This window comes from Vipera ursinii, assembly GCF_947247035.1.
Source record: "Vipera ursinii genome assembly, chromosome: 2".
NCBI classification, from domain to species: Eukaryota; Metazoa; Chordata; class Lepidosauria; order Squamata; family Viperidae; genus Vipera; species Vipera ursinii.
In genome coordinates this window covers 48,749,378-48,765,939 of record NC_139513.1, presented here as the reverse complement: position 1 = coordinate 48,765,939, position 16,562 = coordinate 48,749,378, and the positions used below count along the sequence as shown (strand labels likewise).

At 41.9% G+C, this 16,562-nt stretch overlaps 1 protein-coding gene across 2 annotated transcripts; it reads right to left on the bottom strand.

Annotated features, from left to right (window-relative positions):
* Positions 1-6,549: 6,549 nt before the first annotated feature.
* VHL (von Hippel-Lindau tumor suppressor) lies at positions 6,550-13,600 on the bottom strand. Of its 2 annotated transcripts, XR_014491348.1 has the most exons (4): positions 13,262-13,600; positions 11,260-11,382; positions 7,794-9,338; positions 6,550-7,708 (listed from the first exon to the last, which is right to left on the bottom strand). XR_014491348.1 is itself a non-coding variant. In XM_083353820.1 (3 exons), the coding sequence occupies exons 1-3, from the start codon at positions 13,473-13,475 to the stop codon at positions 9,139-9,141; spliced, it is 537 nt and encodes a 178-aa protein (XP_083209946.1). In that variant the 5' UTR covers positions 13,476-13,600; the 3' UTR covers positions 6,550-9,138. The 2 variants fall into 2 exon arrangements, 1 of the variants encoding a protein (XP_083209946.1); XM_083353820.1 differs by having other exon boundaries at positions 6,550-9,338.
* Positions 13,601-16,562: the final 2,962 nt, after the last annotated feature.

The following is a 16,562-nucleotide window of genomic DNA, read 5'->3' as shown; positions in this document are numbered from 1 at the left end:
TGGCACAACACAGGAGAACAAACCCATCAGGGCAAAATTCAGCTGTCCATCTGCATTTAAAAGACAAAGGCCACTCTTTCGAGGACAGCAAAGTCCACATTTTGGACAGAGAGGGCTGCTGGTTTGAAAGAGGGGGTCAAAGAGGCCATCTATGTCAAAACTGAATAGTCCTCTCTCAACACGGGGAGGGATCCGATATCTATCTCCAGTCCTTTCAACAGTTCCAAGGCTCCATGTCCATTTGCACTACTCAGGTGACCCTAATGCAGGGGTGTCAAACTGCCAGCCCGTGGGCTGGACGCGTCATCTGGAAGCCGCGCCCACCCCATTGCCGGCAATGTAGAAAAAGCTCCAATACGTCACACGACGTCATGTGACGTCGCGAGTTTGACACGTCTGCCCTAATGACACAGATAAACCTCCAGGTGGCATCACTGACTCTAAAGAATGCAAATGAACAGCTGTCTGCAAGGAGTATAAATCCTGTAATGTATTGGCCACAACTTTTTAAAATCACTTGCTTAATGTCTGTTCACTTGCTTAATGTCTGACCTAGATTTCTGTGTTATGTAACTTATTGAAAGCCAGACTTGCTGTCCCCAGGCTGATAATTAGGTTTTGGGTGGGAAACTGTTACTTTAAACCTATTGGTTGCTGCCTAGAGGCTAACCGTATAAATAGCTGTGCAGCAGCCATTAGGGCTGCGTCTGTTCTGAGTTAATAAACTTGTTTCCTGTTTCAACACTTCGTCTTGCTTAATGCCTAAAGAACCGAAGATATAACACCTTCCATTCTCCTATCATCCAGTCAGAGCTAAAGAAGCTTCTTGGATGAAAGAAAAAGAAAAACCAAGAAAGTCTAGTTGCCTCGTGAAAAAGCATCTTTGGGACGATTATGATCTGGATGACAGAATCTCCATAAACACTGGGGGAGGATGCTTCAGTTACACCAGGGGTGTCCAACTTGCAACATCATGTGACATGTGATGTATTGTGACTTTTTCCCAATGCCGGCAATGAGGTGGGCACAGTTTTAGCATGACGCATCTGGCCCGCAGGCTGGCAGTTTGACGCCCGTGACTTACAGGAAAGGGACATACAATATTTTTTAGTAGACGCGAACAAAAAGGTATAGTTGACCCAGGGAAAAGGCTACCACCTAATATTTCTAAATAACATTCTCTGGGCTCTGAACATCACTTACATTCCACTTTGATAACGGAGAAACTGAAACGAGGACAGTAAGGCTGAGGCAGACTGCAAGTTTCTTATAGAAATATCTAATTTTTTGAATTATGCAAATAGATATGTGAAAAAGTGAAAGCCTCCACAATACTAGACCCACATTGACCCCTAGCTACCCCCTGGAGCTATTAGTGAAGCTTAAAACAGTAAAACAAAAAGACCCCTTAAGCTTTTCAGACTATATTGATACTTAAGCTGAAATTTATTAAGAGCCTCTTACACAAGGAAGTAAGCTGATATCAACAAGACAAAAACCAAAAGCCCCTTAAGAAGCCAAAATCCTTTATATATAAATGCTAAATGATTCCCCAAATTGGGGCCCACAGCTAGTACACACAAGAGATATGTAAGATTATCTGACTCCATAGGGTAAGGAAATGGCACTTCCTTCCCACCAGACTTGGCTCAGTCCTCCCTCCAAGCAAATTACATTTGCATGCTGTACTAACAAAGCCTAAACTTGTCTATAAATATTTTCAAACTTTGCTTTTCGAAAGGTGGTCACCTTCAACCACTGAGCGTTTGCATTGCTGTGGAATAAATTATACTTCCACTTCAAGCAGGTATCCTGTGCTCGTTGACCCAGCTCAGAACAGAGCAAGAATTTTCTTCTAACAGATGGAAAAACATCACGGACAGATTTAGAGCTCACCCAGGGGGTATTTTAATGAAGGTTTGGTTCTTCCACGTTTTTGGCCCCAGTGAGTTTTGCAAATCGATCAACCACATCTGCTTATTATGTGACATGCTTCCTCCCCCGTTGCATGGATTGGGGTTACGTTTATCCATTGATGGTTGACAACTATCTATGCAAATTTATGTAGCCCTGCCATGTTCACAACAAGGATATTGCATCATCCAATTCTGTCTGTGGCAGGCAAAAAATTTTCAGATGTAAGATTTTAATGCTAGTGATGGGCAAAAAAGGGAACAAACTGTTCTTTCCTCCAAGAGGAAGTTGTGTCAACCTAAATTCTGCTGCCCTCATGCAGTGTCCTTACTCTGCATCTGGAATTGGACTAAGCCTGTTGTTTTCTCAAAGGATACTACTCCCTCTTTTAGCATTCCATAGGCAGCAACTGGTGACTTTCCTGGCTAAGATTTTGCTCCTGCCCTTAAAAACACCCAGCAATTACTATTCAAAATTTTATTTGATTTCTATAACTGCCCATTTCAACAAGCGACTCTGGTGACTCTTGATATTTTGCCCATTTTTTTTAAAAAATGGCAAGATTATTGACAATGATCTTTGTGTGATAGCAGCAAGAAATCGAGCTACAAAGTTCAGCAGAGTCAGCTGAAATTGCAGTGTGAAGGAGTGGGGACAGTGGCTTTTTTTAGGGCAGAGAAGAAATTTTTCCTGGACAGTTTAAATGTATTTCCTTCCTGCTGGGTGTTGCTGGGCCTCCGGTTGCAGGGATTGCCCTGTTCTCTGGTAAATGAGTTATCAACGAGCCTTGATTTCTGAAATGGAATGACTTTCTGCCCATAATCAGTGCTGACAGGGGGACAGAGGTCGACCCCGAGGCCTCTCGCTTGCGGAGTCCCTCAGGGGTCGGTCCTCTCGCCTCTCCTGTTCAACATCTACATGAAACCGCTGGGTGAGATCATTCGCAGTTTTGGAGTAGGGTACCATCAGTATGCTGATGACACCCAGCTTTTTATCTCAACTCCAAACAATATCAGTGATGCCCTAGACGTGATGTCCCGCTGCCTGAAAGCGGTCCGGGAATGGATGGGGAGAAACAGGCTTCAACTGAACCCGGACAAGACTGAATGGCTGTACGTACCGGCAAGCCAGGATATTCAGAACGTCCCATTGCTTAACATCGGGGACAAGTTACTACCCCCTGTTGATAGGGCCCGCAACCTGGGTGTCCTCCTAGACTCGCAGCTCTCCCTGGAAGACCACATAGGAGCTGTGACCAAGGGGGCCTTCCCCCGGGTTCGACTAGTTCGCCAACTACGGCCTTATCTGGACCTGGATTCCTTACGTACAGTCACCCATGCCCTTGTGACCTCTCGCCTAGACTATTGTAACGCTCTCTACATGGGGCTGCCCTTGAGATCCACTCGGAAGCTTCAACTGGTGCAAAGTGCAGCGGCACGGACACTCTTGGGAGCCTCCCGATACTCCCATATCACACCTCTCCTCCGTGCGCTGCACTGGCTTCCGGTTGCCTTCCGTGTGAAGTTCAAGGTGCTAACAATGACATACAAAGCCCTACATGGCATGGGTCCGGACTACCTACGGGAGCACCTTCTGCCAATGTCAGCACCCCACCGTCCTGTGCGCTCCCACAGAGAGGGCCTCCTCAGGGTGCCACCGCTCAAGGAATGTCGGCTGGTGGCCCCCAGGGGGAGGACATTCTCAGTGGGTGCGCCAGCCCTCTGGAACAGCTTACCAACTGAAATCCGGATGGCCCCCGACCTCCGTACCTTCCGACGCGACTTAAAAACTTTCCTGTTCCAGCAGTCCGGCCTGGCATGATAGCGTTGGGGTCCCAGTTTGTTTTCACTATTGTTTTTTATTATTTTTATTGTTCAATCTGTATACATTCCTTCCTCTGTACACCGCCCCGAGTCCCTCGGGAGAAGGGCGGTTTATAAAAATAAATAAATAAATAAATAAATAAATAATCTCTCAATATGCTCACATCCAAGTGTTGGAAGAAAGGTCTTCATCATGGTTCATCTAAGCTGGGAATAAACATGGTCAGTTACAATGCCAGGGGAAGTACCAGCGCTCTAAAGATAAGGAGAACTCAATGCAAAATCTTCCAGCTGTACATATTTAAAAGTATTTTTCAGCTCCAGGAATTGCTGGCAGCCTTTGCTTCTTGGGCTTGTACTATAGGATTAGGTTTTAATTCATTACTACATTGTTCTATATCAGGGGTGTCAAACTTGCAATTTCACGTGACATGTCGCGACATATCACGACTTTTTTGCCATTGCCAGCAATAGGGTGGGCGCAGTTTTGCTATGATGCATCTGGCCCATGGGTCGGCAGTTTGACACTCCTATATTAAGAGGAACCAAAGGTATATGTTTCATTTGAGTCAGTTGAAACATCTGGTGTTGTGTATCTTTGCCTCTTAGAAGGACACAAAACACATCTGCATTCCCACTGCACCCTAAAAATAGAAGCAATGGTCTGTTGACAAATTCCAAAAGTTCATTTTAGACAGTTCTTGCAAGGAGTTTTCACAGAATAGCACCCATTTTGCATATTCCATACTGCATTGCAAAAAATGTTTTGGCTTTCCAGAAATTCTTGAAAACCGAGTTCTTCTGGAAAGCCAATAGTGACTGATAGCCACCATTTTATAGTTTAGAACTGCTACTGTAGATATTTTATTTTATATGCTTGGCAATAGAGGAGGTACGGCCAACAGAAATCAGTGTTCATGCTCATGAGCAACATTTGCAAGAAATATCAAGCTACACACCCCACAATTGTTCTCAATTATCAAGTCATGAGGAAATAGGGGAGCCTGAATTGGTAATTCAAAATGTTTTGAAACCCAACAAGCAGATTGGGTGGGAATCCTGGGATACCTAGGATCTTGAATTCTTTAGAGTAGACATGTCAAACTCGTGACGTCATGTGACATCCTGCAACTTATCGGGACTGTTTTGCCATTGCTGGCAATGGGGTGGGCGTGGTTTCTGTATGACGTGTCTGGCCTGTGGGCCAGCAGTTTGACACCCCTGCTTTAGAGAGTGCAAAATTTCTGCATGCACCCTAAGACATAGAACATGAAAAATAGTATTTGGTTCCAACAAGTTATATGGAAAAGAAAGAATCTATCATACCTTTTATACCAGCTGCAGAGAGCCATCCAAGGGAGGGAACAGCCTTAGGAAATTTATCTGCTAGCTGAATTGTTCCTTTTTTATGTTACTCACTAATATAGCAGAATGTCTATCTCCATTCCCCCCCCCCCTGCAGCCTCCTTCACCCACTCAGCAAGAATCTGAAAAAAGTTTATTATTGTAACGATTTCCCAAGTGCAGTGTCCAAAGCTCATTTGTAGGAATGGTAAAAACAAGTATGTACATAAAAACCAAAGCCCAAAACCATGTCCATTGGAATATAATATAATCTTGTTCTCTTTTGTGAAACTCATATAAGATTACAAATTATTTATTAACAGCATTAAACTTTAAAACAATTGATAAACCTCTACACATTTGCTTCTGCCTTTCATTTTCCTACTTAAAATCAATAAAATTATAGTTCCAATCCATGTACTAGGTGAAAAGACACCATGGAAGCCAGTGTGATTATTTTAGATGCATGCCTCTGGATATGTCATTACAAAGGATTGGTACCGATGTACACCCCACCCCACCCCACCCCTGTTATTATATCAAACTCCCTGCTTCCCTTGATTTTTACTTTTTAGCATTCCTTCCTTTAATGACAAAGTGGAGAGAAAGTGACTAGGGAGCATGGGAAGAAATACGATTTTCTTTCGGATTCTGATAATTGGGTGGTTTAAAATAAACAATTTTTGCTAGCCATGATGGTCCTGAGCATTTTATGAGCGTGCCCATAACATGCTCTCAAAGTTCCAAAGATGTGCACTGGCCCCCCCCATTCCAAAAAATCCTGGAAACCTCTGACATAATAGTATACCTTTGATATCTGATAGATGCAGGGCTTAAAAGCAGGGGTGTCCAACCCCGGCAATTTCTTAAGACCTGAGGACTTCATGGCTGGCTGGGGATTTCTGAGACTTGAAGTCTACAAGTCTTAAAGTTGCCACGGTTGGACATCCCTGTCCTAAAATAAAGTGCTTTTGAGAAGTAGGTGCACAATGAAGGGATCTTTTAAGACGATAACATCCACCGGCAGTCATGAACTCTGAGGGGCCTTTTGGAGCCACTCTTTCAAACTGAAGACAGGAGCTGGGCACCAAAGCAAAATGTGGTTGCTTCAGCTTCATCACGTATTGCCCATCCTTAATGTAAAATATGTATCTGAAAAGTTATTTATGTCATCTAAGTAGTGCTGCTTAGAGTTAACAGTTATGACATCGTGGTCTATTCATCATTTTTCCTACAATTGCTTTCTTGCTGTTGCTTAAGAATCTAGCAGGAAACTAGCCAAAGTAACATTATGCTTGGTTTCATAAAACATGGCAAGACAAAATATGACTTGTCTGTTTGTGGCTTACCATATGATGCATATCCAGCTAATGAGTTTTGTAAACAATGGCTTAATATGCATTAACATAGTCTATACTTTACATTCTTATACAAACTGAAGGGGCAGGAGTGAAAAGAAAAACAGAGATCCAATTAACAAGCTGCTTTAATATCTTCAAAGTTCTTTTGTTTTAGAAAAAGATAAACTGCATTATATGGAATGCTGAGAAATAGTCAAATATACATTAAATTCAATTCTTAACAATTCAGAAATAGAAGTCAAATAGGCCAGCCTGGACAACTATTACCACTCTATATCAAATAAACATAGAATTACACAAAAGTAATGATGTGCCCAATTTCACATTAACAACATGTTTTCTTCTAAGAACTCAGTTACAGAAGTAAATATTTAAGTTACTAAAATTGAGCTATTATAGACTCATTTTCATAAAGATTTTTTTTTGCTGTCTGATTTAAAACAGGAGAAGAATTTTATTTGCACAAAATTCCAGGCCCCAACATTCATATGTACACAAATTATACAAATTAGAAACTGTTTTGGACATGAAATTATTTAGCAAACATGCATTACTTGAAAAATGATATCTAAACATTGGGTCTCACGTCAATTATTCCATCTTGTCAGTCTACAATTGAATAGTGAAAGCACTCTTTGCTGACACCAAATAACAAAAATAATTCTGAAAACTAGTTTTTAGTAGCTTTATTGAAGAGACTGTGGAAAATTGGACAACAGTGTTTCCATGTATCATCTGCTAAACCTCAAACAAAAATATTTATAAAGCCGCTGAATACTACCTCAGCATGCTGTAGAACAAGGATCCCCAACCCCTGGTCCGTGGACTGGTACCGGGCCGCAGCAGGCCAGCAACGAACAACCAACGAATAAGCAAAGCCCCATCCATGGGATGCAGGCAGCACACAAAACCACACACTCTCCAGTCTGGGAAAGCCCTTTCTCCACTGAACCGGTCCCTGGTGCCCAAAAGGTTGGGGGCCTCTGCTATAGAGTGTTATTAAAATGGAGTTTTGGAAATATGCGATGTAGTCTTGACCTACAACCACAATTTGGATAGGAATAATTGAGCAGTGGTAATTAAACAGTGGAGTCCCAGGTAAGAAGCACCAGGTGCCTCAGGAGGAAGGAAGAGACCCAACCCAGAAAGGCTCCAGTCAAGAGCTGAAAATCCTTCTTGCCAAAATCCAAGCAAAATTTGCTGCCCGAGAAGAGACACTCATGCACAGGGGTTTTCCCCCATCCACCTATGGCAGGGGTAGGCAACCTTGGCTCTTTTATGACTCGTGGACTTCAACTCCCAGAATTCCTGCTGGCTCAAGGTTGCCTACCCCTGACCTATGGCATCCCACACTTCTTTCCTTACTAATTTGATTCTTCATTCTCTGCTTAGATTTCAGCTCCCTCTCGTCTCTGGAGGCTGGCTCCCCTCTGTACATGAAAGGGAAATCTTTCAACGGGACAGAGGAATGGAGCCAAAGTCTTCGGGGTTTTAGCTCCATTTCTGCAGCTCTTTTGGGAGGCAGCTCTCAGAGATGAGAGGGAATCCTCTTGGCAAGTGGCAGCAGCTTGCAAACCTTCCCTGCTGGCTTCCCCATTGATCTTCTAGAAAAGCTGGCAGAGAAGATGGCAAATGCCAATCATATAATCGCAAGGCACTTGGCAATAACCTGGTCAGAAATATGAACAGTTTGCCAACCACCCAGATCAGGATCACGTGACTATGGTGGTGGTGGTGGTGCAATGTTTGCAAAGGCCAGAAGTGCTTTACGGGCTGCAAAGCACCCTTTCCAAGGCCGTTGTTAATTCTGGACTGTCATTAAATGACAGTTCTAAGTCAAGGGCAATCTGTAAGGCAAGGAACTGAGGAAGCATAGGAAATTCAGGAAGTTGTCTCCCTATTGTTTAGCGAATACTTGGTCATGATCTCTTGGCTGGAACATTAAAGAAGTAGAAGTTATTATTTTTATATTTATTTCATTCATTTTTATTACTAGAGTGACACTTGAATTAGGATTAAATTGTGATTTATCATAAAACTATGTCTTTGCCATACAGCTGTCAGAATTTGGGGTTAGTGCAATGGGAAGAATTCTAGCTAAGAAAATGCTTACTCCCTGCTCTGAGGGAAGTTAACATTCATTATTTCATTACGTTCATTCACAGAATTCCCATCTTTTTCTACTCATGTCAGATATCTGCAGCAATAACAACAATCTATAGGAAACGTAAGAATAATAAAAAGACAACCTCATGTTCTTGTCCCTCAAAATCAATCTGTAAGATAAATATAGAGGGGTGGAACATTTAATAGTAATTTATTCTTAAATATGAAGATTATTTTGTTCACAGTTCAGTTTTTACAATAAAATAATAAAAATAAAACAGCAGTTGAAATATGTGAAGAGCCACCAAAAAACAGCTTTGGCAACACTTCATCTTCTCCTGTATGATATCTAAGCAAAGTTCCATACTTTGCCTAATGTTCTGTATTTTTTAAAATTGTTTTTAGCTATGGCCTGGTGGCATTTTGACTCATTGTCCATTCCTATAGTTGTCAACATATAACCTACATAGGCTAAGCCAAGCAAGAGCTAAGTAACAAACAACAGAAAGTTGATGTCATCTTTTCCATTCATAAAAAATAGTTAATACCTCTTGTACATAGCACTTTATTAGCCCAAGTAGCTTTCTCATTTAAGACTCCTCACGTCGATCGGAGATTCCATTCCTCAATCGGTTATGCCTTTCCACAGAAAGCCGCTGAAGATCCTTCCGAAGGTCTGGATAATCTTCTAGATCTTCATATAATGAACGAACAATGTCTAACTCCCTGTAGTTTCCTGGTTGCACTAATGTGCGGATAACTTGCAGACATCTTTCCTTTAGAGTGAATACTATGGAGAGAAGAATGGACTTGTAATGCTTGGCTGAAGATATTCAAAACTAATGTGAAACAAGCTTAAATATCAAATATTCTTATTAGCTATTAAAACAAAAGTCATAACCCTCCATGATGGTCTAAAAAAAAGGGAAACAGCAACAATTATAGATACTGATTAAGAAACATTATTTATCTACTTCCTCAATTTCATCCCCTACTTATTCAGGTGTATAATTTTAAATGTAAAAATTGTAGGAAACACCTAAAACATATGGCATATCAGATAGCGAGACAATTATAACGTTACAGAAACACCTTACAGGCACTTCTCCCATCTTATTATTTTTCAGTGCCTTTGAGTCAGCACTGACTCCTGGTATCTGCCTGGACATGTCCATGCAGTTTTCTTGGCTAAATTTCAGAAGTGGTTTGCCTTTGCTTTCCTCCTAGGGTTGAGAGTGAGTGACTGCCCCAAGTAATCCCAGTTGGCTTTGTGCCTAAGGTGGGACTAGAAAACAGTGTCTCTTGGTTTCTAGCCTGGTACCCTAACAACTACACTGGCTCTCCTACCGTAACTATAATAAAAGTACTTTAAATAATATTGTATTTAGCTGCTCACAGGACTGAAGATTTACTTGTGATATAACAATTCACGAAAATAAATGAAAAAAGATTTGTTAGAAGAAATGTTGGACTTCTACCACTTTTAGATTCTCACTTTCGGATTTTTATCTAACGGCTCCGTGACAAGAAATAGCATTTGATTTGAAACAGATTATTAATGAATCAAAGACTCTAAGGCAGGGATCCCCAATCTTAGTCTGCGGCCTGGACCTGGTCCGTGGCCCACTGGGAACTGGACTGTGCAAGCAGCAGGTGAGTGCACGAAGCTCCATTCATGCAAGTGGCGGTTACATGTGCAAAAACATCCTCTTCCCCCATCGCTGCCACCGCTATGCCAGTCGGCGGAGATGGAAAGGTTGGGGACCATTGCCTTAAAGAGTATTTGACTGAGCCAAAAGGTTTCTCTAGAGGCCTGCCTTGCCTTCACCACCTGGGTCATAACAGTTTGTTCTTATGCAGAAATGTATATGTTGTAAAAATGTGAAACTTGTAAAAAAGTAAGCATATGTGTGCTTTTGCATGCAGACACTGCTTTGTTTTTTGCTGAGAACTTGATAGATTTGCGGTCAGTTTTCAAGATTGTAAAAAAAGGTAAAGATTGTCTTTAGTTCTGAAGGTAATTTATTGAAAATCAAGACAGTTGTGATTGAGAAAACAGACTGAATAATCGCTAGTTATATATAAATGTGAATAATTTGAACAAGTTGATGAATTTGTCTCAGTAGACAGTTTTATTAAAGCAGGAAAAAATAGATGGACAAATTTTAAGACGTCCAAGTGCTGACAGGCAGGTAATGGGCAGTGTTATCTTGAAATAAGGGATATTTGTTGAAAGAAATGAAAGCTATGTGTAAAAGGGTAGTTCTGACCACTTTGTTATATGGGAGTGAAAGCTGAGTATGTCAGGAGAAACATAAAATTTGAATGAAGTGGGAATGAGATGCTTAAGAACTGTAACTATATTCTTGTAAAACAAGATGGAGTGAAAATGAATGCTGAATGTTTATTGAATCCAAAGTAGCACACTGGGATGATTTTGTCATATAGAGAGAATAAAGGAAGGACTGAACAAGAAATACATGACGGAAGAAGGAAAGAGATGAGAGGAAAAGGAAGACTAAAAAAGTTTGGTGCAGTTGTTATGAACCTCAAAATGAGAAACATCAGAAATTCAGAGAATTTCAGGCATTGCTTATTTCAGACAAAAAGAAGAGAACCAAACTGCTATTTAGCAATTGCATTGTTTTTCATTATACAATAGAATAAAACTATACTGTAATCTTATTTGACATATTCACTGGTAACTTTACCTGGCAATGTAACATTTGCAAATATGGGTTGTCCATTTGTATTGCGAGTAGCTACAAACAGCTCTGTCTGGTTGACAAGGAGACTGTCACCTGACTTGGAATCTCTGAACAACCAAAGATGCTCTAGAAAGAAAAGAAAATAAGTATTTTCTAGCAAGTTATATACATATATTGAAAAGTCACATATTTTTGTAGATACAAAGATTGCTGGAAGGGAATGTCTGTAATTTATTGGGTTTAGCAAAATTCACAAAGATTAAGACTTCTATGGAATGGGAGACAATTAGCAGTATAATGGGAGGATTGTCAGAAACAGAGTGACACACAAATAACTATGCAGATACAGTTAATATTTGTGATGTGTGTTCTTTCAAGTCACCTTGACTCCTGGTGACCTAGAGTCTAGACCAGGGGTAGGCAACCTCGGCTCTTTTATGACTCATGGACTTCAACTCCCAGAACTCCTGAGTCAGCTATGCTGGCTCAGGAATTCTGGGAGTTGAAGTCCATGAGTCATAAAAGAGCTGAGGTTGCCTACCCCTGGTCTAGACAAATCCCTGTAGTTTTCTTGGCAGCATTTTCAGAAGTGGCTTGCCCCTTCCTTCTTTATAGGGCTGTGTTTTGTTTGGCAGCTAATTAGACTATTATCCATTATTACCCCAGGGTTTATTTCTTTAATTTCCTTGATTCAAGAGCCTGTGGTGCAGTGGTTAGAATGCGGTACTGTAGGCTACTTCTGCTGATTGCCACTGCCAGCAGTTTGGCAGTTTTGAGTCTCACAGGCTCAAGGTTGACTTGGCCTTCCATCCTTCTGAGGTCAGTAAAATGAGGACCCAGACTATTGGGGGCAATATGCTGACTCTACAGACCGCTTAAAGAGGGCTGTAAAGCACTGTGAAGTGGTATATAAGTCTAATTGCTATTGCTCTATTTCCATTTTTGATAAAATACTGCACGCTATTTCTGTTTTTATGCCATGTTGGTTATTTTTATCAATTTTGATGCGGCAAGTAGTCCTGGCAATTTTTATATTGACACTGAAATATAAGAAGATACACACAAGCAAAAGCTTTGCATTTGTATTGTTTTCCTGACTTTTTTATTTTTTTTTTAAAAAGCTGAAATTGCCTGGAGCTCTGCCAGCTTCTCCTAAAAGGAGAAACATCATCTACTCAAAAATAGACCTTTTTGGGGGGGGGGGGGAAGAGTAGCATTTTCTTCACAACACAAGTGGGAAAGATTTTTTTTTAAAAAAGGGAAATCCACCAGGTCAGGGCTATAAGCCACCATTGTCTCTAGACATGTTCAGTATCATTGCAAAAGCTGAAGGCCGCTTTTATTAAGCTTTTCAGCAGAGAGAAAAGACGTTTCCTCAGCGGGCGCTTTTAACGTGCAGTCTGAAGTCAACCGAAAAAGCCAGCTTGTTTTTAAACAAGACCTTCCTGTTTAAAGGCTAATCCTGCAGACCTCATGACAGAGGTCTTCAAACTCGGCCCTTTTATGACTCATGGACTTCAACTCCCAGAATTTCTCAGCCAGGCATGCTGGCTGAGGAATTCTGGGAGTTGAAGTCCATGAGTCATAAAAGGGCCGAGTTTGAAGACCCCCTGCCTCATGACTTCGGCATCACCCCACGGCTTCTTGCAACCCGTTGCCTCAGGGAGAGAGAACCGGGCATCTCTTAAGTCTTCCCCCAGCGGCTCCGGGGGAAGCGAAAGACTTCCCCAATAAACATTTTTGCAAAGTTAACCCTTTGCAAGGTTTTACAGCCCGACAGCGGAAAGGCGTCGATCCGCACGTCCGGATAAACCAGGGGTAGGCAACCTCGGCTCTTTTATGACTCATGGACTTCAACTCCCAGAATTCCTGAGTCGTAGCTGACTCAGGAATTCTGGGAGTTGAAGTCCATGAGTCATAAAAGAGCCGAGGTTGCCTACCCCTGGGATAAACCCACCGCGCAAAGCGTTTCAAGCCCGCAGCGCGCCCTCCGCAAACTACCCACCCAGGTAGCTGTACATCCGGCGGCCGGTGCCCGGTTTCAGGGTGGGATAGGGGCGCGGCTTCCCGTCGAAGTCCAGCCAGACGGGGCTCACCAAGCGGGGGGTGCGGTTGCAGAAAATAACTTGGCAAGGCTCCCGCGTGTTTACCGAGCACAGACGCCGAGCAGCGTCCTCCCGTTCTCGCTCCTCCTCCTCCTCCCCAGGTTTCTGCGGCATCCTGAGCGAGGGGGGAAAGCTCCCGCCACTTAAATCGGGGAAGACTTATGCGCGCAGGTGACCGCGCACGTCAGCAGCCGTTATTTTCTGGAGAAACAACCTCCCCGCCGTTCCACGCATGCGCACCCTCGGCAGCCATTGTTTTGCGGAAATCGCGTGCTTTAGACGCGAAGGCCCCGTAAAGCGCTTGCGCAGTTTCGGGTATTTTGGAGGGTTCTGTAGGCTGGTGTTCATTTTAAGCGGGGTTGGGGACACGTTTGACCAGCGTATAGCTGCTTTGCAACAATTGCTTGAAAGATACATTGTAATCCTTTAGTACAGTGTTTCCCAACCTTAGGAACTTGAAGATGCGTGGACTTCAACTCCTAGAATTCCCCAGCCAGCGTAGCTGGCTGGGGAATTCTGGGAGTTGAAGTCCACGCATCTTCAAGTTTCTAAGGTTGGGAAACGCTGCTTTAGTACAGGGGTCTTCAAACTTGGCCCTTTTATGACTTGTGGACTTCAACTCCCAGAATTCCTCAGCCAGCTGGCTGAGGAATTCTGGGAGTTGAAGTCCACAAGTCATAAAAGGGCCAAGTTTGAAGACCCCTGCTTTAGTAAAATGGTTACTAGTAAGAGAATAGCATTTAGCTGAGATTTGGATTAATAAACTGTGGGAAGTAGTGATGAAATAATAAGAGAATTAAAATCCGAGCACTTGTTATAAACTACCTGGTTAGTTCCCAAAAGTATTTTAATTCACATTTTTTAAAGTGCTCTGAAAACTTACTGACGGCTACTACTATAGTCTACTTTGATGAAAATAATTTCATTATTATTTTGTGTTTTCCAGGTGAGTTACAAAAGTGCATAAACATGTTTAACAACTCCTAATAAAATAAAAAGATTAATCTTGCTGCCAGATACAGATTTAGTGACTGTGCCAAATGGTGCGTAATCCCAATATACAAAAATGAGAAATGCTGTGAGCGCACAGGTTGTGAAAGAATGGAATTTTCATCTATATCCCAACATCTGGATTGTTTGCACCTATTTACTTATAACATAGTTGTTTAATTATCCACATATAGTTTGGGAGAAAAAAACCAACTCTTTCCATTCGGAAAAAAAATATCCTCAGAGAACCACAGGGTATCCATTGTCTAGGGTTGTATGGCAGAGTAAAATTGGTGTTTTCTCCTCTCTTTCAAATAAAGCCAAAGCCATAATATAAGTAACTGAAGTGAGGAGCTTCAAAAGTAGCTTTCAGTACAGAATGGACTTTACACACAATGTCATGTGACGTCGCACAACATATCGGGACGGTTTTGCCATTGCAGGCAATGGGGTGGGTGCAGCTTCCAGATGATGCATCTGGCCTGCAGGCTGGCAGTTTGACACCCCTGAAAGAGTTAATTGCAGAAGAGGGCCAGTCAGTAACAATTTCTGATGTCACCTTTTTCTCTTTTAGCCATCTTTTCCTTCTTTTATGCCCCAGGTGTAAAACTCGATTGTGTCACATGACATGTCATATTGTGACTTTTTTGCCCTTGGAGAACTGGGGTGGGCGTGGCCTGCACATGACACATCTGGCCCACGAGCTGCCAGTTTGACACCCGTTTTATGTCGTGCAATGTAATTGTCCTTGCTAATGGTTAAGAATAAACATTTCTTAATAGTGCATGGATTGTGTAATATAAAATTATGACAACATGAACTGGTCCAACAATGATAGTGTTTTAATAATGGTTAATAGTTGATAGCAACTGGAATACGCAGCATTAAATTATGATGGAGGAGGGAGAGCCATTTCTCCTGCCTTGAGCTCCTGGAGGAAAGGTAGGCTATAAGTCCGTTTCTTTTTTTAAAAAAAACAACCCATGTCTTTCCAGAGAAAATTTATCACGGGGCTGAGGAGAGCTGAACAAAATAAGGAACTTTTCAAGGTCTTTTTCTCTCAAGCTTTGAATTCTTCAAACATGTAAACTGCCCTGAGTCCTTCGGGAAAAGGGCGGTATATAAATCGAATAAAATAAATAAATAAATAAATAAATTTTATAATTCAAGAAAATTCTTAAGTGAAAATTTAACATCAAGGAAGTGAGATGGATGAGTTTACTTTCAGAAACATTTAACTTAAGCTCACATCAAAAGAAAAACCTCATTCCTTTTGCAATTTTGAGATAACCATTTACAAGGAAATTCTTTAGCTTGCTTACATAGACTGGAGCCCCTTTTACAACACCGAAGGCTGTATAATATTAAGAGCCACCTTTCCTTGTTGAGTATGAAGCATACTTCTATATGAACATGCATTCAAGGCAACTTGTTAGCATGTGCCTGTGACATTGGAGTCCCAGAGTCAACCCACTTTTAGCTATGGAAGCTCCTTGAGTGCAATGGAGCAGCTCCAGATGCCACTGGCTGCCAGTCCAGGCTACCTCTTAAGGTTGTTCTTCAGGGGGCAAAGGAAAAAGGATATAAATCTAATTAAATCTAAATGTACAGCAAAACTCAAGCTATAAGGACATATTAGCTCTTAGGGCTTATCTCTTATGTTTGCAGTTAATTTTATATCTTAAAAGTATTTTCTTTGCTATCTACCTCTAATAAAGTGGTGCCTACTTAAAAGACATGCTTCTTACTTTAATCTTTTTAGGAGGAACAAGGTACCGGTAATTCAAAATTTATACTATCGCACCTGTAATTTCTATAGGAAATGCCAGGAATACTCTTCATAGTATTCAAAATTAAGAAAAAGGATTAGGTTTAAAGTTATACGTATTAAGCTATCGAGATATCACTAATTAAAAAGTGCCCAATCACAGGGGGGCTTTTGCCCAGATTCGCCTGGTGCGCCAGTTGCGTCCCTATCTGGACCGAGATGCTCTACGTACAGTCACTCATGCGCTCGTGACCTCCCGGTTAGACTACTGCAATGCCCTCTACATGGGGCTGCCCTTGAGGACCACCCGAAGGCTTCAACTGGTGCAGAATTCAGCCGCGCGAGTTTTGATGGGAGCTTCCCGATACTCCCGTGTAACACTTCTTCTCCGTGAGCTGCATTGGCTTACGGTTGCCCTCCGGGTGAGATTCAAGGTGCTGGTA